The sequence below is a fragment of the Cupressus sempervirens genome, chromosome 9 (assembly GCF_028749045.1).
Source record: "Cupressus sempervirens isolate cs-2001-9-10 chromosome 9, ASM2874904v1, whole genome shotgun sequence".
Lineage (NCBI taxonomy): Eukaryota > Viridiplantae > Streptophyta > Pinopsida > Cupressales > Cupressaceae > Cupressus > Cupressus sempervirens.
Genome location: NC_143126.1, coordinates 271,428,954 through 271,455,944, shown reverse-complemented (window position 1 = coordinate 271,455,944; position 26,991 = coordinate 271,428,954). Strand labels below are relative to the sequence as shown.

The following is a 26,991-nucleotide window of genomic DNA, read 5'->3' as shown; positions in this document are numbered from 1 at the left end:
ATCTTAGATAGGAGTAACACAATTTGATGTTGCTTGAGAGACTTCTCAAGCCAAAAGGAAAATTGTTTCCTCTTCCCATGAAAATCTATCTAGACAAGGATCTTACTAGATCACAGGTGGCTGAACTAAAACATTCCCATGAACTTCTTACAGCTGCGAGACAGTAGGGTAAATGGGTTGTCATCAAGAACCTGAAAGCAGTGATTAGAGACTCGTTCCTTCCAAGGTGGGATACCAAGGTAGTGTGCCCTATCAAATGATAATTCTCGGACACAATTGGACATGAAGGAACAAAGTGGAGGTGCCCTACATGTCAACTATTGGAACAACAATGGGTCCTATTGGTTGATGCTTGGCCTACTCCTTGATGTTGTTGGCTCAATTGACCACCTCCTCATCACTAAGACACATGAGAGTCATGCTCGGTCGCTACCCGAGGTTACTAGTTTTCACTAGTTCTCATCTTTCAAAGAAGAGGTCCAAAGTTCTAGTGGTGTTAAGGGCTCTGGGGGTGTAGCTTGTTTGGTTGGTGATCGGCTCTAGTGTATGGCTTCTATAGCTCACTTTGACAGCCTTGCGAGATTTATGTGGATTTGATTGTCCCAGATGATAACTTATATTAGGGACGTCTATATTATTGTTTGCTACTTCTTGCCTGTCTCTTCTCCCTATGCTATACACAATGGACCCAAGGGGGACCCTTTCTCTGACTTGCATGATAGTATTACTAGATTCTTTGTGTTAACTGACATCATCATTTTGGGTGACTTTGACACACAAACTAAAGATGAACACCCTCCTCTCCATGACAAGGTCTTAGATTTGATGTCCACTTGGAGTTGGACTTGACCTTGCTTGGTCTTCAACGATCCTCCGATGATTCTGCAACACCTCTCACAAGGTACAAGTGTCATTTATTGCAGCTTTGTGGGTCCTCAGATTTAGTAACCATGAATGGCCTCCCCCATTTTTTGGGTTCTAACTCTTTCACCTACTAGCCTCACTAGGGTGGTTCAAGTGTGGTTGATTACACTAGGGTGATTCAAGTGTGGTTGATTACGCCCTCTCTTTCTCTTCCCTTATTCCCTTGGTTTGTTGTCTCACCCTTACATGACTTCCCTTTGTGAACCATGCTCTCCTCAATCTCACCTTGTGGCCTAGTTCCTACCCCTCCCCCCCCCCCCCCTTCCCTTTCCCCACATCTCCTTTGAAGTTAATAGTGGGGAATGTGACCTCTTCACTGTGCATCTCAAGTGATTCCTTCCCTATGAGCCATTAGCCCCTAGCAATAGTGCTTCCAACCTATTCGACCTCCTTTCTGCCGGTATTCGGGAGGTGGCTCACCTCTCCATTCACCACCGACCCAACCCCAGCTCCTTTCCATTTATTTGTAAGACTACCTACCCTCATGATATGTGATTCAATGACAACTGTAAATCCTTCCACCACACCCTGCAAACTACCTCCACCCATCATCCGACCTGCTTGGTGTAGTTGAACCATTCCTACCTCCTCTTCCCCTTCTCTAAAAAGTGTGACTACATCTCGCACTATAGTTGTTCCCTTTGTTCCTCACTCCTTCAGTCCCCTAAGGCTTTTTGGCACACCCTTTTTCTCTTGCAGCACCTCGCCTTTGTCCATCCCTTAGACCTTAGATCGTTGATCTCCTAGACCTCCACCCTAGGTTCAACTTTCTCTTTACCAGATTTGTCCCCTACTACCTGGATTCGCGTCCGAGTTTGCTGCCGATCCGAGCTAGATCCTTATTTTGGATTGTGGGTTCGCCTAAGTCCGTGCTAGAGCAAACCCACAACAAGCCTGAAGCAGAGTAGGGTCCCAAATGTGAAATAAACAACTTCAAAGGGTGTTGCTTATTAATAATTTTTTATGTAACCCTAAAAAGAACCTAATAAAACACATTTCACTCTTCTAATCTCTCATGTTGAGGGGGATGATATAGCAACATCTGGAACTAGTGGCATTGGTTTGGGTTCCAATGATTAGGCTCTAGATATAGTTCCAGCTGGGGATGAAGCCATTGATCCCTCACTGTTTGATGACCCATTTGACCCTTCAAGGGCATTTGATTCTATGATCATTGATAAACTACTAAACACCTATTATTTATGACTATGTTTCAAACTTTAACATTTGATGAACTAGTCTATGTTTTGCAATTTTAGTAACTCAATGTATGATTTTCTTTACAATTGTAAATAAAGAAAAATGAATGAGTATTTAATGTTTATTGTTGACATTTGGCGTTGATCAATGATCAAATAGTGAAATGACTTAGTTTTGCAACTATACACATTTCTCATTTTTTTTCTATATATGATACACACACACACACACACACACACACACACACACACACACTCACTCACTCACTCACAAACCCCCCCACGAACCCAAATGGGAGATTTTAATTTTGCCCAAACCAAAAAACCTCAACTTGAACCCAAATCCCTCCTCAAAAGAGAATCGGCAACTTAGGGTAGATGTGATCAGAGATAGCTTCTAGATAATCAAACATGGAAGAGACATTTCAGCAAGGTTGAACAAACTTCTTAGTTCATTTCATCAATAACTTAAGTCTCTTGATGTGTACTTGAACATGTGGAGGACTATAGCAAAGTTGGCATAGATGTTTTGCATGATTATGGTCTTTTCTCTTCAATAGAGAAGTACTACAACACCTTGCATCTAATGGACAACAAGGAGAAAGTGTTGCAAAGCCTAGTGGTTAAAGGAAAAGCAGTAGTGAAATGTTTACAAGACAAGAGCATGTTGTCAAACATGGTTTCAGCAGCTGACATTTTTCATTACCATTAAGACGGAGAATTACCATTTTATCCGCTTATACCTTGAGGCTGAAGGCTTTGATTTTGGAGAGATCGATACTCTCACAAGCTACAAATTCTCACTTTAGGATCCCCAAAACAAGATAAAAGAGTGTAGCAATGTTTTTGCAGAGAACGCAAATGTCATTTGTAAGTTATCAGTTGTTGAACGAAGCCCACAAGAACCAGATACAACAATTCTACAAGAATTGCTGCACAAATTCAGCAAGTTTATGGATATGTTCTAATGATCCTTATAAGTACTTTGAGAACTTATTTCTTATGCTTTGTGGAGATGGAAACAATTTTGACATATTAAATGTAGAAGCAATGTACTTTGCAAATGCAAAAAGCATGCACTTGTATACACGCTTCATGTAATAAGTGGAAACACCATGGGGTGCGCAACTTAGAATAAGTCAAAGTTAGTTAGGAGTTTGTTAATAGAATAAGTCAAGGTGGTTAAGAATTTCTCCTTTCCTCTCCACCTTTCTCTTCTTTTCCTATATAAAGGAAAGAGCTCATTGTAAATAATCATCTTTTTCTTTATACAAGAGGGCTATGCTAAAGTGCTTGTAACTTGAAATCTTTGTGTTTCTGGATACAAAACTCTCTGAACTGAATAATGAAGCAAGTTTTCTCAAACATTGTGTTGTTATGCTTGAAGCAAGTCATTCTTTTCTTAAGTGGCATTGATCGATTTATCTTAATATTAGTTTATAATGTAATCTTTGTGAAGCATTTGAACGTTTGGTTTTGTTTCTTGAAGACTTTGAGCTTTTGGAAACATAACTGTTATAGTTTAATAGTGGCTGCAAGTACTAGGGAGTAAAGACTATGCCTTAATTTCTCGTATATTATTTCAACATGGGTAGTTGGCGAAGATATTTTGTGCCTTGTTAACTATTCACTTTATTCATCAAAAGGATTGATCATAAGAGACTTTAGGTTCTTATTATCAATCAAACAAATTTAGTTATAACTATTGTCTTAAAAGTTGTATAAAAAACTGTTCTTGAAGAAAGAGTAATCAATTCAGAGAATCACCCATTTGTCAATCTCAGCTAGGTTTCTGGTGTAGCTACCTACGATAACAATGGAGCCTTCCCTATCGCTAAGTGGAGAGAGTTATCTCCCAACATCATTGCCTAAAGTTACCACTTTGTAAGTTGTAGTCTTAGTGACATAAAATTTTAGCCAGCAAAACCACAAATTCGTTGCAAATTTTGTCAAAAAAACCCGGGCAAAATTTAGAGCGAGTTTGGAATAATTTGCAGCTTAGCAGCCAAACTTGGGCAAAATTTGGAGCAAATTTGGAAGAAGTTGCCGCTTATCAGCCAAACCTGAGTAGAATTTGGAGCGAATTTGGAAGAATGCTACTTAGCAGCCAAACCCGGGCTGAATTTGGTCTCAAAACAATTTTTTGACTCCTTCAAAGTGTTTTCTCTAGCCTGATTTGATCTATTCAACCCTCCCACCCTAAAAGTGAGCACTAAAATGGCTAAAAAGGATGGTTTACATGTCATTCGTGCATTTGTGAATGAAAATGAAAGCTTTCTCATGGAGGAAATCCAAATTCACAATAGGTGAAATCCAAGTTAGCGATTATAGAGAAATTTCTCTTAAAAAGCTATGGTTTCTTAGAATCTAGGGATAAAATTTTAATCTTAACTTTTGATCTAGCTTAGTTACAAATCCTCTATACAATACTAAATAAAAATTCAGATAACTCCACTTATCTTTTGATGATTTGTAATGTCCCCATTTTTAGCAAATTCCTGTAGTTGACCAGGGCAGTTCACCATTGCAATGCTCACATTGCAATGCTCACGAGCTGACATTGGGATTTGAGGGTCTCAGTTGTGGGGTTATAGGCTTTTCAATAGCTTATGGTGTGTTTTTTGCTCCTTCTGAGGGACTTGCTATTTATAGGAAGTCAATTTGTTAGTTCCAATGAGCTCAATTGAGTTAGAAGAGTTGAGTGATGCTTTCAGTTTTTATTTCAAGCTTCTAGTTTGGTCTCCAAGAATCTTGGAGGGAGTGTCTATTTATAGTAAGTCACCCTGTCAGGTTCATTCATCATCTTTCATCATCAGAATCACTTTGGTGTTGTTAGATTTCAGTTCTGATACTTCTTCAGTTGTTTTTGCAAGATGGGTGAATTATTATTATTCATCTAAATATGTTGAGGTTGTTATTTTTGTTGGTGTTGTTTGTTGGTCACCTCAATATCATAGCTCATTGGAACCGGGATGAAAAATTTTAAATCATGGGAACAAGAAACAGTGGCCTTGCATGCCAGAATATTAAGTTATGGTGGAAAAGGTCATTTTTGGAGCCAAAAACAAATAATAAATTATATTAATGACACTTTATTATATTTTAATGTTATGTGTGGGAAGCTTCTTAAGTGAAGTTCTATTGGGAAACTTGTCATTTTGAGATTATAAATATGAGGCCATTTGATGGGAAAGGCATCCAGTTATTTAATTATCTTATATTTCTTTGTTGTCTTTGTGACACTTCTGAAGTTCTGAAATTTTGTGCCCTTGCTGAAGTAAAAAGGTTTGGGATCTACAGCTGAAGTATCGTAGATTCAATTCTAAGATTGCTTGGCAAATTATGTTGAGGTATATGGTTTGTCATTTCTCCTACTATATTAACTGCTGCTACGGAGAAGTTTGATTTTTCTTGCTGCTAGAGGCTATTCTAGAATTTGTTAAAGAATTCACTGGAATTGTTATATCAGATTGTGTGCTCGTTAATTTGGAGTTGGTTGAGTGCCAATTTATATATGTTGCTAGGAGTTATTTTCTATCTCTACTTTGGGGGCAACATTTTCCAAATCCGCAATTGCATGTGTGTTGGAGAATTCTTTTGTTGCTGCTAGACTTCATTTCAAAAGGTCCCAAGGGATGTCTTACCTGCAAATTCATGGATTGTAACTTATAATTTTTCTGGATATTGTTGATTTAGATAATAGGGGATATTTTATCAATTGGATTGTTGGCATTTTGTGAAAATACTCGATATCTAAGTTGATATTAAAATCTGAAATTTTCAATTGTATATTCCCTATGTAATATCCAATTATTTGAGCTGAAATAATTATTGTAATATCTTCTATTTTTCTGCTATATTGTTGTATCATAAATTACAAACCTCAAAAACAAAAACCGGAAATCATTTCTTTGGTACAGATTGTTTGAGAGCCAGCTGGGCTCATTATAGTGGTATCAAAGCTCACTTGAAAAGTGTTTGATGAAATGTTAAAAACTGAATTATAAAAGAATTTGGTGTTTGATGAAGTTATAACCGGTTGGGGTTATTACATGATTGCTTTCAATCTCAAACTGTTTTCTTGATATGTAAATATGTTCCATGCATGTGACCAAGAAAGTCTATCATGTTGTATGTATGGCTCAATGATGCAATTAATATCCTATTGAACTGAAACGTAGATATGGTCATGTATTTCACTATGTTGCTTTACTATTAGCATAATTGTGTATGGACTAATTTGTTATTGTATATACACATATATATTTAAAAACCATATGTTTTTTATGGACAAACCTAAACCAACCCCAAAAACATTTGACTGAATGCCGAACCCGAATCTCAAACCCGAATCCGAACCAGCAACCTAGCTTAAAACAAGCATCTATTTGACTTCTCTCAAGTGACTAGATTGAAAGGTCCAGAATTGTCTTCTTGCGGGCTTTATTTCCCAATATGTACTTTTTCCCATGATTCTAAGGGTGTCTGACTTTTCACATCTAGGTTTTCACCCTTTTTTTTTTTCCTTTAAAATGTAAGACCAAAAAAGTTAGATATTTTCAAAACAATCAAAGGCAACATACATAGGGTTTGGCACAAGGCAAATCATTATTATCTAGATCTTCATGGGTTTGCACAAGTTCATCCACAACAAATTTATAGTTGTTCAAATGCATCCAAGCAAACAACCCTGTTGAATTGGGCCCAAATCAAGAATCGGTATGAACTAGAAAAAGATTTGGGCACAAAGAATGCCCAACCAAAAATAGTTCTTAGTTGATGACTAAACACTATAAAATCAATATCATGGAGGATGTATTACCCATCCCTATGTCAAAGTTACTTTGATAGTGGATCATATTTATCAAATTATTGATTGACCTAAATGGACTAAAGTACAACTATATTACATAGAAATAGTCAACCAAAAATGTAAGTATGCAATTAAGGATGTTGTCCTCATCTTATATCAAATTAATTGATGAGAAGTGATCATGCCTATCAATTCATTGAGAAATGGACAACAATAGAATGTTTATCAATGTACAATATACAAAACGATACAACAAGGATTCAGTCATACCAAGATGGCATTTACTACTAATACCAGAATATCAAAATAGCGCAAGAATGTTATTGCTTTATTGATTACCAAAAACATGAGTACATCATCCATATTGCAAAGTTCTTATGTAATGGTCGGTTGGTTTGGTCACTTCCTAAATACCCAAACCCAACAAAGCTTAACTAGTTCCACTTACAACTTTACTTTATTATGTACTACATTTATCCCCCAAAAAAAGAAGTCGTCTTCTAGAAAGAAAATCAAACTTCAAGAAGTAGGCTATGAAGACATCCTTGGACTCGGGGCTCGATTACGGAGCTATAGGTGGTCCCATTCAATGGCCTTTTGCTTGGCACGAAATCCTTGCAATATAAACAATTCATCCATCTTTTTTACCTTTGTTGTTGCTAATTTCTGTTCCAAGGCAGCTTTCTCTATTTTCCAATTGTCTTCCAAGGCGGTTTTTTCAACCCTTCACTTTTCTTCTATAGTAGCTTTTTCTACCTTCCCCTCCTTTTCCACTAGTCTAGTCAATTCCTTTTCTTGCTGAAGTTTCAAGTATGTCCTTCTAAATGCTGAGTCCATTTCTGCAAGTGTGTGCATTGAAGAGCACACAATTATACTGGGGGTGGGGGTGGTTGAATCAGTATAATAACAAATTTGCCAATTTAAGACTTTTATCCAAACAATTAACTTCAAATGCTGAAATGAACAATTATGTACATGAACACAATAACATAAGGATTTATGTGGAAACCCAATGCGGGAGAAAACCGCGGCAATTAAATGCTTTCATATAAATAGATCTTTTACAAATTGGTTTGTAGGCTTCAACTTACTAGAGACTACGACCTCTATGTTTATGAGCCCTGACTCACTAGAAGAGCCAACTCCCACACTCCATAGGCTCCGACCTATTGTAAGCACCAACCCCCACTGTTGTCTTCATGAGCACCAACCCACTTCACACAAACTATTTTCCACCTTGGCTATGTTGCTTTAATTGAACCAATTTTTCTTCTTCAATTTGATACTTATGATTTCTTTAATCTCTGCTTACACACATCCTCCTTATTTTTCTCGCATCATTATTCAAAAATATATAGATATCAGATTTAAAACATCTTAATATATTTCTTCTTATTATTCTTTATTTACATCTCTTCTATTTTCCATATACAGCACTCACTTCACATACACATCATTCATTTTTCACATCTCTCTCTAACAAATATATATATGTATATAAGATAAAAACCTGATTATATATATTTCTTTAAATTATTCTTCGTTCCTTATATTTTATCATTTTCTGAGTTACATATTCTTCTTATTACTCAATCTGCTCACATACTCTTCTTATGTAATTTGAAATGAAGTGCTCTCTACTTATTCCTTTTAAATCCATTTAAAAGTCACATCTCTATAATTATGTCTTTTCATAATTATAAACATTTTCTTAATACTAATAACTTTATCATTATCGGTTTATAATGATTATCCTTTTGTTATACCTATCCGGCTCTTTGTTTGTTGTGGTAGCTCTTCCTTATAAAATGTATAACCATTGTTACATGAACTTAATATATGTTGGTGAAAACTGCAAAAGTTTCTCTTTTGATTTTGATTGTCTTAATCTTACCCATAAATTTATTGCAGTAACACAAATATTTGATTAGCATTGGTTCTGTAAACTTCTCTTCAGATGCTTCTATGAATTTTATTTTAACCTCTGCGTGACTCCATGTATTCATGACACCAGACAAACAGCATCGTGACTGGAATATATTTCAAAGTTTTTCTTTTTCTCTGGATAATATCATTCCTCATAAGATTTTAATTACTGTTTGTACATAGCCAGCTCTGAAGGAATTGTGAAAATCTCCGATGACACCACAGATCAAAATCTATACTTCTGTTATTAATTGCCTATGAAAAAATAGATGTAACATACATCTCTGCATCGTCCATCAAATTTCTCTGTTTATTCTCCTTACTGTGTGATAAGACTCATCACCACATATGTGTTAGATGACATGGCGAATCTGACTGAATAAGTGGCAACTTACTTTTTTGGAGCAGGACATAGTTTCATTTTTATTTATTTATTTATTCATGTTCCCACTTAGCTATTTCGGAAATTTATTACATACACCATGCACACAAATGCTGCCTTGTCTTATTTTCATTTTGTCGCCTTTTGATTTTGGGTATGAGACAAAGCCTTTTATCTTTCTTAAAATTTCATAATTTTTTTGTCACTGCTTTGATTGCACAATATTTGACAATGGTTTGTGATAATAACTGGTAGATGGAAGGTCCCTAATGAAGAGTGGGAGGACAGAATTTGTAGATTTTGCAATGAGGGTGTGGTGGAAACAGAGCGGCACTATCTGAAGGATTGTACAGCATACGAAGACATTCGCAGACAACACAAAGAAACGTTAGAAGTGGACAACATAAGAGACCTTTTCAAAGGACCAAGACTCCTCGAGGGGGACATTTTACTTATGCAGATTCACAACAAAAGAGACAGGTTGGAGAAATCACATCAGTCTGACTAGAAGTTGTATGTGGGTCCCTTAGGCTTATGGCCTCGTGGACGTCATTAAAAATCTTTCATTCATTCATTCATTCTGCAGATTTGTTTATTGGATCTGTTATTATCCTCGTCTTTCGTACGCTGACTTTTCAAATGAATAAAGACAATAATTTTGTCTTTAATGCCAATGCAGCCTATCATCAATCGCTTCTTATTAGAATTTGCTTGTTCTTTATCAACTGAACACTTTTATTCTTTTCCGTTTTGTCCTTATTCTTATTTTGTCTTTTCTTTAGTTTGTATGGTTGCTGCTTCCAGATAGGACGAATTGTCTTCTTCTCTTTGCTTCTTGTCTCATTTGTATTTTTTACAATATCACTCAAAATTAATCTTTACATACTATAAATGAATGGTGTCATTGCATAAGCCTTTATGTCATCATTGCTGCTTCCATGCATATTTAAATTCCAATTTATTTACTTAAAATGTCTTGTTCTTGCTTCTTATGATATCCAACTACTGCTGTGAATGATAATAGTTGTTTTAATGCATCTGTAAACTGTAGTGCTGACATGGATCAGCATATCACCAACTATATGCCATTTTGATTTTCAAACAAACCATTTATCATGCCTCATTGCAGACCATTACAGACTGAAACATACAATGACTATGCACATCAAACCCGATGGTGTTTCTGTAGTATTGGTTCGATTCTTTCAATTAATTATCATCGCTGCAGTCACTCTTAAGTTATTCAAAATACTCTGTCAAACAGTCATTTTCGAATTATTATATTTAGCTGCTCTGTGTATGATTATGGTAATCATATAGACATCATTGACTTATCAACCACTTCTACTTTTGTATGCTTTCATTGTTTCATTCAAGACTCTCAGATTCTGTCTGCTGTATGCATGACCACTGTAGCTTTATCTTCTGTATGTATTCCTCATCTTTCCTAACCTTGCCATCTATTCTATTATTCCTATTATATCTTCTATTGTAGCTGGTCTAGTATTATTGAATTTGGATTATAGACTTCATATATTGCTTCTTGATTTCTTCATTGAATTTGGATTATAGACTTCATATATTCCTTCTTGATTTCTTTCTTGACTTCAATCATGATTTTCTACATCATACCTTTGACATTGATGATGCTAATGCCTTTGACTTTGGCGATGCTAAGGGTTTTGTCCATCTTTGAAACTCTTTGACATTAATGACAATATCTCCATCATGCATGAGGGGTGATTGTTCCTTGGCTAGAAGTTTGGTGATCAAATTGTCCACTCTTCAGCTATTTCCTCCTACTCGTATTATTTGCATAGCGATCCTTCTTCATGAATGTTGAAGGATTCAGCTGCTCTAGCTATGACCCCCAGATTTTGATCTTTAGCCTGCTTTATAATTTATTTGGGAATATATTCCATATCTTGTAGCTCCTTAAGAAATCTTTCTGCTTTGTCTTCAAAACAGTATGTCTGGGAAGGTTCCACTCTCTCATTTTGTATTTTTGTTGCATCTTCCCCTTCTAGCTCCAAGGAGGCCGGTGAGGGCAGATGTACCATCTCAACTTCTTCAAGCAGTCTATCTACCTCCTCTAGTAATACGTCCTCAAACGGCACATCCTCAATTGGTCTGTCTGCATCTTCAGTTCTGGTTTCTTTGCTTCTCTTGTCATTTTGTGCATCCATTTTGCTTGTAGGCTAGACCACCAAGGCAACACAGTGGGCCACCTCTATGCAATGTGGTGTTTGCAATCTTACTTTGTGCCCACACTTTTTCTGATACCTGAGATCTATCACCTTAGTATGACTCTATTGTTCTGTAAGAACCAAGCTTGTTATGCCTGGTAATGAATGTTTGGTCGCCCCCATTGAGGAATCTGTTGTTTTGTACCTCCCTTTTCCGACATTTTCCTATAGTGTCTGTTGTTCTAATTGGCTGTTCTGGCTGACTACTTCAGCCCACCTGCTCCTCCATGTATGTCCTATTAGCTTCTTCTATATGTATTCCTTCAGTACGGCCTACAAAGGTACTAACTAATTGCGTATGGCCATTTTTGTTCTTCGTACCAGCTTCTCTTCCCTCCATACCAACCTTTTTTTGCACCATGTCCTTCTGAATCTTTGTATACTCAATTATGGCCCTGGGCAATGGTCCCTCGTATACTGTAGAAAAGAAATGATTCTTGGAGTGGCTTTCAGGTGACTTAGGCGAATTGCTCCATCCTACAAGTCTGAAGATGTATCTGTACTAGTTTCATCCTCCTCTGAATTGTTTTCTTCCCCCTCCTCCTAACTGGAGTTATCTATAGATGCTTCCTGTATAATCTATCTTGGCTTCTTTTTCCTTGGCTCTTCCCCTCCTAGTCCACCTCCAAACATGTCCATGTGAACCCAATACATCATGGCCGGCTCATAGGGTTCAACCCTATCCATTGGCACTAATGTCCCTCTATGTTTGGTTGCCACCTACGTCTACACTGCTTCTAGGAATAAGGCCATAAGATGTTGTGGCATATAGAATGCTTTCTGTTTTACCTCCATGAATTCCTAAATCTCTCTGAAAGAAATTGTGCCCAATTTTACACCCTTCCCTATTCAATTCATCTACTGCAAGTAACGTCCACAAAGCAACATCCGATGTTCGGCTTCCAACAGTTATTTTTGCTCTTTACTAAATCTATAATGCATTGTCATTCCTCATTAGCTATGGAGATTTTCTTGAGGCCTTGACTATTCTTTTTGTTGAGGATGCTTTCTTGTCCCTATTTTGTGAGATTACTTCTGCACATTAGCTCTAACCACTTCTTTTTCTCATCCATTGTCATTAGGGTTTTTGTAAGCTCATGTCCTCCTTTAGGAATTCCAAAATCCTTATTTATCTCATTAGTAGAGTAGGAAATTGTAAAAGTTTGCTGTGAATACTAGATTACTAATGCATGAGCTCCCTTTTTGTAGCCAACCACCATTGTTCGCAATGTAGCTTCAGAGTTCTTCAAATAAAAAATTGGCATGAAAATTATTTTATCTACCTGTGCTTTGTGCAACGCCTCTTTCAGAAAGTCATTGTCTTTTGTATTTTCACACCAAGTGCGACATTCACTTCCTACTACACTTTCAAAAGTGATAGTGGTAGCAATAGTAGTCTTTTTCACAGTTTTCCCTTTTTCCTTCTTGTTTGCCATTTTATTAACCTTCCTTATCTGCAAGACTAAGCCTTTCTTCTAAGAATTGATGATTTTCCCTCCACTAGGGTTCCCAATACTTATGTTGACCATTTTCTTAGTATTGTTAACTATGCTTGTGTCTTTACCCCTTGCACCGTTACTTCTTCCGTGATTGTCACTATCAGGTACTATGTGTCAACTAATTCTCCTGATATCGTATGTGTATCACTCGTTGTCTATCAGTTTTTGAAACGTACGGGAACCTATCTTAATGCTTCTATGTCAACTAGAAGATGTTCTTTGTACCCCCGCTCCATCTTGTACAATCACATGTGGTTCCCATACTCGTACGGCACCTCCTTCGTACGACAAGGTTAGTTCCCCTACACCAACACTTCCTCCAATCTTGTCTTCTCACGGTGACCCTTCTGCAATATCCAACTCATATGGATAATCCACTCTAAGAAGCCTTTGTACAGTTGTAGTCTTGTAGTAGGGAAGTTGTCATACATGTCTCCTGTCTCCTGGTCTGTGTATGTCACTTTGTATACTACTCCCCACACTCTTCCCACCTACAGTGACCCTTCTCTGAACCGTTACAATCTTCCTACGAGAGAGACGACAATCGTACTAAGGGCCACCCTTTGTACAGGTATGTTGATTCTATGTATGATTCTCTCCCTCTAATTAGCCTCTCTTACACGTACAATGTTGTCCCTTCGTACATTGTCGCTATTGGCTTCCTGTCTAGGCACGATAAGTGATGTGCTTATTTCGTTTCCATATGATTTATATAATGGGCCTTGATTTATTAGTTTCCCTTTCTTTCCGTCTTTTGATATTTTTTCTTTTACTATGTCCTCTTTTATTTCCTCGGTGTCTTCTTTTATGCCTATGCAATAGATAGAAGGGGGCTCCCTCCTCTCCTTATATGGCTTTAACATAGACCCATTGATGAAGTCCTTAAGTGGGTTATTATTTAAGTTTGATAATTTAATTGCACAATTTTCCTTTACTTGCATCACCTTGTATGGCCCCAACCATCAAACTTTATACTTACCTGACTTTATTTTGTTCTTGCCATTATACTTGAGTACTAGTTGACCTTGTCTAAACTTCATCCATTTTACTTGCTTATCATGCCAGAATTTTTGCATCCTTTGTGCCACTTCAGTCGCCCATTGAGCTAGTGTCATTTCATCTAGTTTTATTAGAGTGTTGAGTCTTTCCCTAAAACTCTCCTCGTCTCCCAACCTTTGTTGAACTGCTATTCTTAGGCTAGGTATGGAATATTCTAATGGCATCACTACCTCCTATTCGTACATTAAATGAAAGGGGGTTGTCCCAGTGGTCGCCTTGTAGGTAGTCCTGTAAGCCCACAGAACTGTTGTAAGTCTTTCCTCTCAATCTCCCTTTTCAACTCCACAAGTCTTATACAAAATTGTGACCAATTTTTTATTTGTAGATTTTGCTTGACCATTTGCCCTAGGCTGGCAGGGACTCATTAAAGAATGAAATATTTTGTACTCACTTGTCATGTCTTGATTGCTTAGTTTACAAAGTGTAACCCCCTTTCACTTGTCAATTGCAATGGTATGCCAAACCTTGTCACTATCTCCTCATCGAGAAATCTAGTTGTACAGAGTATTGTGTTTTCCGAAAGTGCTTGTGCCTCTGTCCATTTTGTGAGGCATTCAATTGCCACCACTATGTACATACATCTGTGGGTACCACTACTAGGCAGGGGACCGACAAAATTCAACCCCCATTGTTCGAATAATTCTTTTGGCTATGATGGAAACAGCGGCATGAAATCTCTTTTTAGGTGTTTGCCTACCCTCTAACATGTATCACAACTCAAAAACCATTCTCGAGCATCTGCATATAATGTGGACCACCAAAGTCCAGCCAACAACACTTTTCACGTCGTCGCATCAAGTCCTATGTGACCTCCTGCCAACCCTTCATGGGATTCTCTCAGGACTCCCACAATTTCTTCCTTTATGATGCATCTCCTTAATACTTTCCCTGATCTCATCTTGTACAACAATCCTTCTATCAACACGAATGTCCTACTTTTGAGTGCAATTTTCCTCCTCTCTGTTGCTGGCATCTCCTTTGGAAAGATATCGGTTCATAGATACTGCATGATCCTATCTTACCATTGGGGTAGTATGGCAATTTGAAATAAATGGGTATCTGGAAAGTCCTCGTTAATTCTGCTTCCCGAGGCTTCCCCAGACTTGATTCTTGACAATTGGTTTGCCATTACATGACTTTTCCCTAGGAAGACAATGATTTTAAATGTGATATCTTGCAAAGGGATTAGCCACCTACTCACTCTCCCTTGAATCTTAGGCTTGTTTACCAAATACATTAGTGCTTGATGATCAACAAAAAATGTAAAGGAGTGGCTAATAAGTAATGTCTAAATTTCTGAACTACATAGACCATACCTAATGCTTCCCTCTTGGTGGTACTGTAATTTTGCTCTACTTTTGATAGTAGCTTGCTTGCAAAGTACACTGGATGATCCAGTCCTTCCTTTCCCATTTGTGTCGATGTGGCACCTATTGCATAATTGGAAGCATCCACATGGGCATGGAATTCCTTGTTCCAGTCAGGATATACGAGAATAGGAGCACCCTACGAGTCTTTTTTTAACTCTTGGAAGGCCTCCTATTCTTTCTACCAACAAAATCATTCATCTTTTCTATTTAATTTTTCGAGGGGGTAGATACACTTCCACAAAGCCTTTTATAAATTTCTTGTGGTACCTCACATTTCCCAAGGACTTAACCCTAGTTACATCCAATGGAGCTTCCATGTCTAGAATGACCTTGATCTTGTCCGGATCTATTTTCAACCCTTCCTTGCATACTATGTGGCCCAGAAGTCTGCCTTGCGGAACCATGTACCTACATTTTTTGGGATTCAAGGCCAGTCTTGCCCTCCTACATCTATCCATGCATTCCCCAATGACTTTCATATGGTGCTCCTTTCCACTGTAGATTGACCAATCATCTAGTAAGGCTTTGAAATTCCCGATAGACATATTGTCAAAGATATGCAGTATGATCCTCTAAAACATGGTTGGTGCATTGCACAACCCCAATGGCATCTTGTTATCGACTACAAATGTGGCTTTAAGTTTATCGTCCTACACATTACTTTATTATGTACTACAACAACATTTCAAATCAAGACACGTGAGTAAATAAATGAAGGTATGGCTATATTACATATAAATATAGCTGACAAAAACTACAAGTACACACAACGAAGAGTGGGTCCTTGTCATCGTGTTGAAAGTTACTTGGTGAGAATGGGTAATGTTTATCAATTATTTGATTGAAATCCTAAATGGAAACAATGACATTGACTCAACTTGTAGCATCTGCCAAACTAAAAACACCTAAACCATTGTAAAATGTATAAATATATGGCAAAATGCCATTTCATGTGAAGTTTCCCATTCAAAAGATGACTCTCAAACACTAAATTAGTGTCTCATTTGCTGATCCAAAAGACTAACTGTACCTAAATATGCCCAAAATTTGATGTTACTATTGTTTGTGTGCCTTTTACAGAGGATAAGTTTTGGAGGGAAATGATATTCCCTATATTAAAGAGGGAATGCTAGTTTGCAATCCATTTTTTAACATAAAAGTTACTAAGAGAGGATAAGTTTTGGAGGGGAATGATAATCAATATTATTAAAGAGGGGATGCTAGTTTGCATTCCATTTTTCATCCTTGTTTGTAATTACATGAATTGATGCCTGTCTTTTAAAATGTCAATGTAGCATAACCTACTAGGTTATTTGATTTATGACCATTCCATACATTAGGATTATTTCAATGCATATGTTTGTCTCTAGAGAAGACTGAAATTCAAAACATATACTGCAATATAGAAACATTATTTATGCAGCAACAAAGGGAGAAAGCCATTACCAGCTGTGTAGGAAGCTTTTGAATGAACCCTACAGTGTCAGTGAGCAGACACTCCATACCATTGGCTAGCTGTTTCAAATCAAAACCACAGATCTGACTTTCAGATCAATTCCAAAGAGTACAATGTTTGAATTATCTATCCCTTGCAAAAACTTAGCTACTTCTGAGATACAAAACATAACTACAAACATAAACTATAGACCCAAATGTAGGTAATGAATCAAATGGTATGAACCTAAAAGTTGACATATGTAGGCGCTAACTCCTAGTATGTGAAGTGTATATACAAACATACAAAAAAAATGTCAAGTTGAAGATATCCTATGCTGGTTGAAAGCTTCAAGGGAGAAGTAACGTACAACCATTTCTCTGAATTTAAATGAGTCCAGCTTCCAATCAAATCAGAAACATAAAAGTGATAGCTATATGTTATTACTATAGAATCACAGATATTGTATACAATGCATGGTATATTCCCATTTCCATTGTTACAAGTGGTTGTAATATTGATCTAACTGTCAAGATCCCTACCAAAAATTATGAATTTTTAAGCAACCTGAAGTGTACATTTCAAACCTGACCTCCATCCGTCTTGTAGTAGGATCAAGAGTGGCAAACAAGCGATCCTCAGCGAGAACATCAGCTCCACTTAAATGATTTAGAAGAGTGCTTTTCCCGGCATTTGTGTAGCCCACCTGTAAGAGAACATGCATCTGTATTCATGAGAAATCATATCAGGACCATTAACTTATACATTAAGCTGGATGTGCGCATGTACATTCACTACTGGCAAGTGGATTGGCAATGCTCAGTTTACTACAAATCAAGGGTTACAATTTGAGCAGAATACAAGTGAAATAGAAAAAATAAATCGCATTTTGAGCTCCCAAAAGAAGGGTCTCGTACACAAATTTGGCCGGCTGGCTTGGCCATTCCACCTAAGTATTTATCTTAATTTTTTACTAATATCTATGTTCCAAATGTAAAAATTTCTAAAAATAGTAAAAGATTCAATTTTTATTCACCTGAAGCCAGCCTATCTTATACTGTGTAGTACTGTGTTGTAGGGTTAAGAATACTAAGAAACATACCAAAGATACAACTGGTACAGGAACAGATGAACGGTGATCTCGATATTGTTTGCGGTGCTCGCGCACTGATTCCAATTCCTTTTTCAAAGAGCTAATCTACAAAGACAGTAATAAACATTATGGCATCACAGAAATCATCTCTACAGTCCCAGAGAGTAGATCCTATACACTTCCTCTACTATGCCTCAAAACAGGTTCAACATCATTTAAGACGAACACTTTTAAACCAGTAAAGGTTAAAGACTTAGGTGATCACAAAGATACTTCTGTGAGAACAATTCATCAGTAGTCATCCTGCAGTTCGATAGTTGAAGAAACATATATTCAGCAGCAGCAAAGAGAAAGATCCAGGTTTCAATGCAAAATTTGTGAGACAACTTAGAGATCTAATAAACAAGAGCACAGAACTTACAGGCCAGATGTTTGGGGGCACACAGAAGGATGTAAGAAAATTGTTTAAGAAAAAAAAACAATTTAATGATGAAATCAATGTTCAGCGGTTTTGACTGTTGATGATTTATGGAATTCAAACATCAAGAACAACCTGAACCAGAATCAGACCCAGAGAATGATATGAGAGTATGACTCATTTCCAAGTATCTCAAATTTGGCAAGTTAAAACATGAATTTTCGAAAGCAAGATGCATAAGTTAAGTTGTACAGATCAACAAAGACAATGACAAGTATCCAAAACAGTTTGTTGAGGATTCGTGCAAAATGCAAACTATTAGTCAAAGTATGAAGAGAGTATATGCCAACCTAGCAGTTTAGCAGGCTCAACTGAAGCAAGCTCTTCAAGAAATTAAGGAAAAAGTTCCAGGAATTAGTGAATGATGAGATATTAGGAAGAACTTTTATCAAGGAAGTCTAAGGATAAAGAAGGAATCCCAACTCCAAGATTAGTTAAAGAAAAAACGGTTGATGATTAAAAACTATGACCGTATTACAATAAGTGATAAGTGTGCATGACTCTTCCAAGGAGATTGGACAGCAAAGATGTTACAAATCTGATGTGACTCTGAATTTGGAAAAACTAATAGCATGTTCCACATGCCTAGTTGAGAAGTCGAGAATATTTACTAGTCAACATGGTTTTCATAAATGTTGCAATTCCCATGCAAAAGTGGTGGTGAAGTGCTTGGAGCTGACTTGAAATATGGGATAAGAAGCAGCCTACTTGCAAACTAATATTGTAAGTCTGTTGAATAATGTCACAAAAATGACCATCCAAATAAAGGATGAACCTTTGCCAAAGATAGTGGTTTAAGGTAATTTAGCTTTTTAGTTTTAGCCAATTATCAGTGAGACTGATCAACCAGAATTGGGCAAAACCAAGGGGGATTTTATAGGGCAACAAAGAGTGGTCTGGATTCCTCTTTGAGACTTGTCTAACATGTTTAATCCATAGGTGCCAGAATTTAAAGTTGGGCAACTTGACTGTTTATTTTATAGCAATTGACCTCAAACCAGGTTTTCATGCATGCATATAACAAACCAATTGTCCGGTTTTGCTGCTGATGAGCAGCAGAGAAAAACAATGACAATTTCCTATATAACAGTACCAATAGAGTAGAATAATGAGAATAGTGAGAATTCCTTTATAGTACCAATGAATTGAAAAAGTATAGTTGGGACTCCTCTACAGCTATAAGATAAAGGATTTTTACAATTTAACTAGGTTGATTAAAGAACACTCAAGAATTCCTTTACAGTACTAATGATAGTTTTCCCAAAATAACAGTACCAATGGATTGGAAATAGAATAGTGAGAATTCATCTACAGCTATAAGATAAAGGGTCCTCAAAATTAGGTTGACTAACGAAAGCTCCATTGCACTAGAAAAGATGTGCAAGTTAAATTGGAAAGCACAGTATTCTTTCAAGCACAAACGTTTGGCAGTGATTAATGATTCATCGACAATTAGCATCCAAAACAATTGAGTATGATTTTGGCTCATACAACTGAAACAGTTTGAGCATGTTTTCTGGAAATTCTATCTGTGAAGACTTGTTGTGTTTGAACCAGGCTGATTTTAATAAGTTATTCACTATCTGCACATCTCAGAAAGGTCCTCTCCTGGGAGACAACAGCATGATTAGGAACACCAGTAAACTGCTGTCATAAACTATTCATATAACCGCTAATGAATTCTTCTGGAATCCAGGTGTAAGGCTATCTTTCATTATGATCCTTCCTCCCCGTCTATGGGAGCTAGAAATTTTTTAAGAAAAAGTTGGCTCAACTGTTAAAATATAGATTCGGGAGTTTCCATCAAGGGGTTTATTCCTTGACTCTTGGGACACAGAACTAAATGTTACCTTGGCTAGCATACATAGGAAGAAACTTTAGTTCTTTCATTGTTGTTAGTTTTGCTAACAATCGTAGTAATAAAAACATTCATCTAGGACAAAAGAAGTGACCTAGGCCAACATTATATTTTAACCTAATATTTCCATCCTGGAAACAGGAAACAGTTCAATTAGAAAGTATATCAATTCAATTAGCAATCTAAAGCACAGAGAATTGTTTTACAGCTTTCATTGTTACTTACTCTATCACGTAAGATACGCTTATCTACTTCAATTTGTTTTTCACCCATTCCCTTCACCATGCCTCCTGCCTGCCTTTCAAGATGAGTCCACATTCGAGTCAAACGGGGTAACTGATACTCCATTTGTGCTAGTGTGACCTGTTTAGTAAGAACAAGAGCACTATAAATTAGTCCCAAGAATATCATTGTCACATATCACAGACAATTTAGTAGTTACACAGACACCATTAAATGAAAAGATTAGTACGTGATGTATTCGGTCATAGGATATCTTACAACAAATCATGATTAAGGTCAACCCCAATGCAGTATTTATTTCAATTTCCATATTACTATTAGGGGCCTGCATTATTTATCTTCTACATGAGTGAGCTATCATACAGTGAAATAGGTAATCTATATTATGCGAAAGCTACGCCTATAACCTTTGCTAGGTAATATGTTATTACAGTTAATTTGATAGCTGAAACAACATATAGCATCCAGCACACAAAAGGGCTTTCTTCAAATTCCTCTAGAAGAAAAAATCCAAATCAATGATTCAGAATATTCCCTAGCCTGCTTAGAAGACATGCATATTATTTGTTTATGGATAGATACAAAACTCTTTGCCCATTAACATAAAGTCTGAAACACTCTCTTTTCTACCTTTTACAAGAAATACGGCCATGTGCGTATTTTGCTCAGCTGGTGTAATTATTCTTATTTGATCTATCATAAGTTGCATTTCTTTACCAGAAAAATATAAATGTTTAGGCTTGTAGTTTAATAAGCAAACAAAATTTATTGAGGCCAAAATTACATATAGAAAATTCAGCCTAATAACCCAAAATAATTTTAAAAAACACAAAAATCGTAATCAAGTATTCAGACTAAGTGAAACTGAATGGTTTAGTAAAATACTTTCATAAAGAGGAACTGAACTGTACACCTTGAGTGTGGGAAATTTAGTTTGGATGGGATGTTGGGAATACTTCAAAGAGATCTAATCAAAACATCATAATGAGGCTGCTTTAAGCTCAATTAAGTGCATCCTTCTATATTGAAGGAGCTAAAAGGTTGAGGTTGCAAATAAATGGAATTGAAATTCCTTTTCAAAATTTGAAAATGAGAAAATACTGCGATTCCATTAGTGGAGTATTCTAAGAACCATAAAAAAACCCTCAAGAACTCAAAATAGAAAAAATGAAATCAGTTATTCTAAAATGTTCTTTAGTTTTCCCACATCAAGGAGTTGATGGGAAAAAAAGGGATCTTAATTTAAATTGGAGAAATACCTCACAAAGAATTAATGAAACCAAACTTTGATGGAACAGGAAGGGCCAATTCAGATCAGGCAGGCAGCAGTGGCATTTGAAAAACTCCAATGAAATATTATTTGTATTTTTTGTAACTACGATTCGGATTCTTAATCGTTTGTTGAAGAACTTCAATGAAATGTTATTTCTGAAAATGTATTTCTACTGGAGATTTATTGCAATAACATTTTGAGACTTCTTTTTATCTAGATATTTAATGGAGTTTTGCTGGTAAAATCTGTAATATGTTGCATAAGCTTATTTGTCAAAAAAAAAATTGAGATTCTATTGAGATATTTAGGCAAATATCCAGTTACGGATATTACAAAATTCAAACATTAATTTTATGGGATAGCTAGGGAATAGGTTTCCAAAAGTTTTCGTGTTTCCAAGACATCCTCGTTTTCGGGACAAATGTATGTTGGAAACATGTCCACAGGCAACACAAGTCCTTGAAGCTTACCATATTTGAAAAATTTTCCGGCCAAGTGGACTCATCCTACTCGATACCTACAGCCCTTTATAGGAACTCCTTTTCAAGCCCAACCCATTTTCAAGAGCATTCTAGACCTTGAGCATCCAGCCCAAGAGTAAAGCTAACAACTTCAGCCTTTAGTTTAAAAAGTTGTGATATATCATCAGGCCAAGGGATGCCCACCTTAGGTTCAATGAGCACCACCATATCTATGTCATCAACTAAAAAATCTTCCTTGAAGGCCACATGAAACAATAGCTGTGCCTATAATTTTTCCTCCCTAGTATCTTACAACAAGGTAGGGAAACGGGAAGCGATGTCAATACTGACCCTGTGTCAGTTTGCGAAGGTCAAAAATTCCTTGCCCAAGACCATCCTAATGGCCTTCATGGTCAAGATAGAGGGTGCATTACATATAGCATGCAGCCTATGATAGGAGATATAACCATAAAAAGACATTTGTATTTTGGTGCTATTTAGCCTAACTAGTGTATCCATAGTTTCCTCAAGCTTGTGTCGAAGGACTGGCAAATGAGCAATTTATAGCCATTCAGAGCTTGATAACTAGACCCAACTTCAATGAACAGGGGGAGCAGTAATGAAACATCTTGAAATGGTGTCGATTTGACATTGTCCATATACTTCAATTTGTGCCCAATCTCCAAATATCCACCATCTATAGTGATAGAAAAATCAAGGTTTTCTATGTCAAACCCACCACCATATATCAAACTATGATGTCACTTTTGGTTATATCAACCTCAAATGATGACATCCAAGTTGTTTTAACATTTTTTTTCGAACTTTCAAATCTCTAGGATATGTTCCCAGATTCATGTGAAAAATTTGCACCACTATACCAAACATCAATCTCCCAAATGAGGGAGTTCTCATAATCATAATTGCTTCCAAGATTTCACCCCAATAGAGCCATATTCTATCCCACCAAACACCAATTAGCAAGTTTGTCAGCATCCATGTTGGTTTCTCTGTAGGCATGGTTAATGGTAAATTTGTCAAAGAGGCTGAAAATCTCCACAACCCTGTCTACTAGCACTCCAAGCTTCCAATTAAGAGTTGTTCCTTTCCTAATTGTAGTTACTGCCAATGACAAATAACCTTCAATATATAGCATGAAAATTCCCGTGTGAAAATTCACTGGCCATGGGCATACAAAATTTGCTCCAACACAAAGGTGATGGAATTTTAAAGCTACCCTATCTATTATCTCGTGTAACCACTCTATATCCATCCTCAACATTTGCTTGTTCCTTGCTTTTGCCCAAATGAGTTTGTCCCCTCCTTTTCTGAACACTTATTGCATGTTGGACAGGATTTCCATTATTCTTTCTATTTGTACTTTAGGTAATGAAAAGGATAACATGTCCTTCCATCTCCATCTGAGGACCGGACCATTGTTACAAAGGATCCCATAATCCTCAAGTGAGTTTCCCCACTGTTGTTTGACATAACTTTTTAGACTACTCCACTTCCAATATATTGTCTAAGTTTGGATATAGCCCATGAATCTATTATGAAGTGGTAAAATACTTGCTTGATATTAACAGAGACCGAGAGTTCAATGTATACAAAAGAATGAAACGATGTTTCCTTCAGAAATGATTGTAAAGAATAGAAACTTTCTATTCTAGCTGAAAGAAAACAAACAATTGTCTACAGCCTAACTAAATATTAGAAACATTCTAATATTTAAAATAGATTACAAATAGAGAACCATTAACTAATAATAGAAGCTATCAATTATCATAATAGAAACTTCCTAGTAAAGGGAAGATCTACTATCAAATACATCCCAAGAGAGATAATTTGTAATCCCTCGTCTACGACTTAGCATGGAAACCTAGAAACTTTTGGATGATTAAGAACCTTAAGAGCATTAGTTGGGTTATAGTTATTCAAATATTTTGTGATATTTTTAACCATTTTAGTTGTCCCTTCTACATATTTTAAATCAACTCAGCTGCTACCGCCTTATTCTATCACATTTGATTTCTAAAACCCACGCCACCAAGCTCCTAGGATATTAGAGCCACTTTCTTTTTTTACAGCCCCTTTGTAAGGCCCCTTCCCTAGTAACTTATTATTAATCTTAATAACATGAATATGGTTAGATCTAGGAGGAATAAAGGAGATAAGATGTTATGTTCTATCTCTTGTGAATTATAGACTAATAACGTACACCTTATGATAGATGATGGTAAGAAGGTATTGGAATCTAAGTATGCCTTGATTTATAATGACCCTGGAATCTTATTGAGACTGATGTATATTGTAGTCATTGTGTGCTAAGTATCACATTCAAATTACATTAGGTTGATAAGCTAAGACCCTATGGAATAAAGAATTGAGGTGCCATAACTTAGAAAACTATGTCGATGGGTTCCTAATATTTGATGGCCTATTAGGATAATTAAATTAGATGGCTAGTATGGAAAGATGAATCAACACCCACTCTTGTGAATAATATTAATAGTCAGAAGATGAAAATTGTTATCAAATTTGGATGAAGGTCTACACGGGAGAACTTGATATGATGTAATCTGATGAGTCAATTAGGTGGATATCTAGATATTAATAAGGAAAGATTTTATGAACAAATAAAATAAAATTGATTTATTCTATGATTGGATCTTGAAACTATTTGACATGACTATGCAAACATCCTATCTACCTGGCATAACTAATAATTATCTCATAATGATAACAGGATATTGACAGTAACCAAATGTTATTTAACTATATCAAAGGATATTAGTTGAGATGTTTTCATTTTGATGATTTTGACCTAAAATATATATTTCGAACTAATATCCATGTTGACTGATTTAATAGTATAGATTCAACATTCCATCACTATGATAGAAAATGGAATTATGACGTGATTCAAAATGTTTAAATTGATGTTGTCGGGAAGTTAGTAATATGCAGATTCTTGAGGTATAATGATCAAATGTTTTATAGACAAATGATGGAGAATAGGAAGTTAATTATGAAATGTGTTATATGTGAATTGCAGAATAACGAAATTTTCATGTATCTTTAATTTCATATGTATTTTATATGCGACTTTTCATTGGACTATTGATGCTCGAGTTTTGTGCGCAGGAAGAAACCATGGAAACATAATAGGGAAACAAGGCATAAACACATGTTAATATGACACTGCCAAGATGAATCTTTAGAAGATTCGTAAACCTCATTGTGATGTGTTTATTTTGTAAACGTGAGATGTATGTGTGTAGTATGCATTTCATGAGTAGATTCAGAACATGTCATGTGTGATGTATAGTGAATTTTGTGTGTGTCACTTGACACTTGGTACTCATTATGTGAAAATAACATGTTCTCTGAAGATGGATCATGTGGCCACCTTATCTCAAGTTAAATTCCTTAATTAAGAATTAAACTTATTGCCTTGACTTAGTAAGGGAAACAAAGTTTATCACCATAGGAAATTCAAAATTGGACTTTACCTAGCATTATGAGGGCCAAAAGTAGCTCTAAGGTGAATTTGTGATAAAAATAAACCCTATCCATGATAATACTTTAAGTTAGGGGGCTAATAGTGACCCCTAAAGTGCTTAGAAGACCTAGGAGACCCCAAAAAGAATGCATTTTTTTATTGAATCCAAAAATGGGAGTCTTATATAGAGGAATGGCCAAATTGAAAACCCACTTACCCACTTTCTAACTTTAGAGACATTTAAGGTTTGGCGGAAGAGGATAAGGAGCTCTACAACAACTTTCATTTGCCATTGTTTGGAGTGAGGCTGGTATCCATGATCCATGGTGTTTCTTCATTGCATTTTAGATTTGATATGGGGTAGATGTGGTTTGGTGAAGAATCTTGTTGTATGTGAGTTGAATGTGAGAAGTTTTATGTGATTTCTTCCTTGAATCTTGCTTTGTTCATGTTGTTTGTTGTGTAGAACGGATGTGAAGCATCACTCACCCTTGGGAGGGAAGAGATGCTTGGGCAAAGGGGTTAGTTGGGCTCACACATGTAGTTGAGAAACCCTCCCGTGTGTGGAGATGATTTTGATGTGTTTCAATGGAGTATGGACTTCATGGTTACTTGTATTCTTGGAGGTATAAGAAGGTGTATGAAGAGGAAAGACATTGTTAAGCCTTGAAAGGGCATGTTGCTTATGAGAAAATGTGAATATATGTGATTCATAGTTTTGACATTCTCTTCATGGAGAGAGCCCACCTTCACCCTATTTCTTGATTCTATTGTCGAATCTTTGTGCAAGCCTTGGGATGGGTTGTATTGTGATGTGTTGTGTTGAGTTATGTTGTTATGGTTATGCATGATATGTGAGTTTGAGGTGTGCAACCGTTTGTGCCTTGTTTCCCCAAGCTCAGTGGGTGGCTTCATAGAGGCCTAGGATGGGAGGTGAGCCTCCATGGTTCCAAGTTTGTGTTGTTTTGCAGGTTTTGAAAGGATGGTTCCTATGAAGATATTAGGGCTTCACTCTTGGAAAATGTTGATAGTCAAGTGTGTGGAAAGACTAATCCTTCCCATGTTACTCCCTAATGTGTCGGGATGTTGAGTTTCCTTTGTTGTTTCATTGTAATGTAAAATGAGATCTACTTCTTATGTACATTCTTGTGGTTTTGTAAAGTGAAGTTTGAGGAAATTGTATATAGTTACCTTTGCATGGAAATATTTATTGTGAGGTAAGGCATG

At 36.4% G+C, this 26,991-nt stretch overlaps 1 protein-coding gene across 2 annotated transcripts in view; it reads right to left on the bottom strand.

Annotated features, from left to right (window-relative positions):
* The window catches only part of LOC149538503 (GTP-binding protein, HflX), a 188,039-nt gene that overhangs the window by 44,619 nt on the left and 116,429 nt on the right, over positions 1-26,991 (bottom strand). For both annotated transcript variants that reach the window (XM_089799831.1, XM_089799832.1), the window contains exons 5-8: positions 20,508-20,645; positions 17,956-18,051; positions 17,446-17,559; positions 16,865-16,933 (exon numbers count right to left, since the gene is read on the bottom strand). In XM_089799831.1, the coding sequence (XP_089655957.1) occupies positions 16,865-16,933; positions 17,446-17,559; positions 17,956-18,051; positions 20,508-20,645 (417 nt within the window). The remainder of the gene's footprint in view (positions 1-16,864; positions 16,934-17,445; positions 17,560-17,955; positions 18,052-20,507; positions 20,646-26,991) is intronic.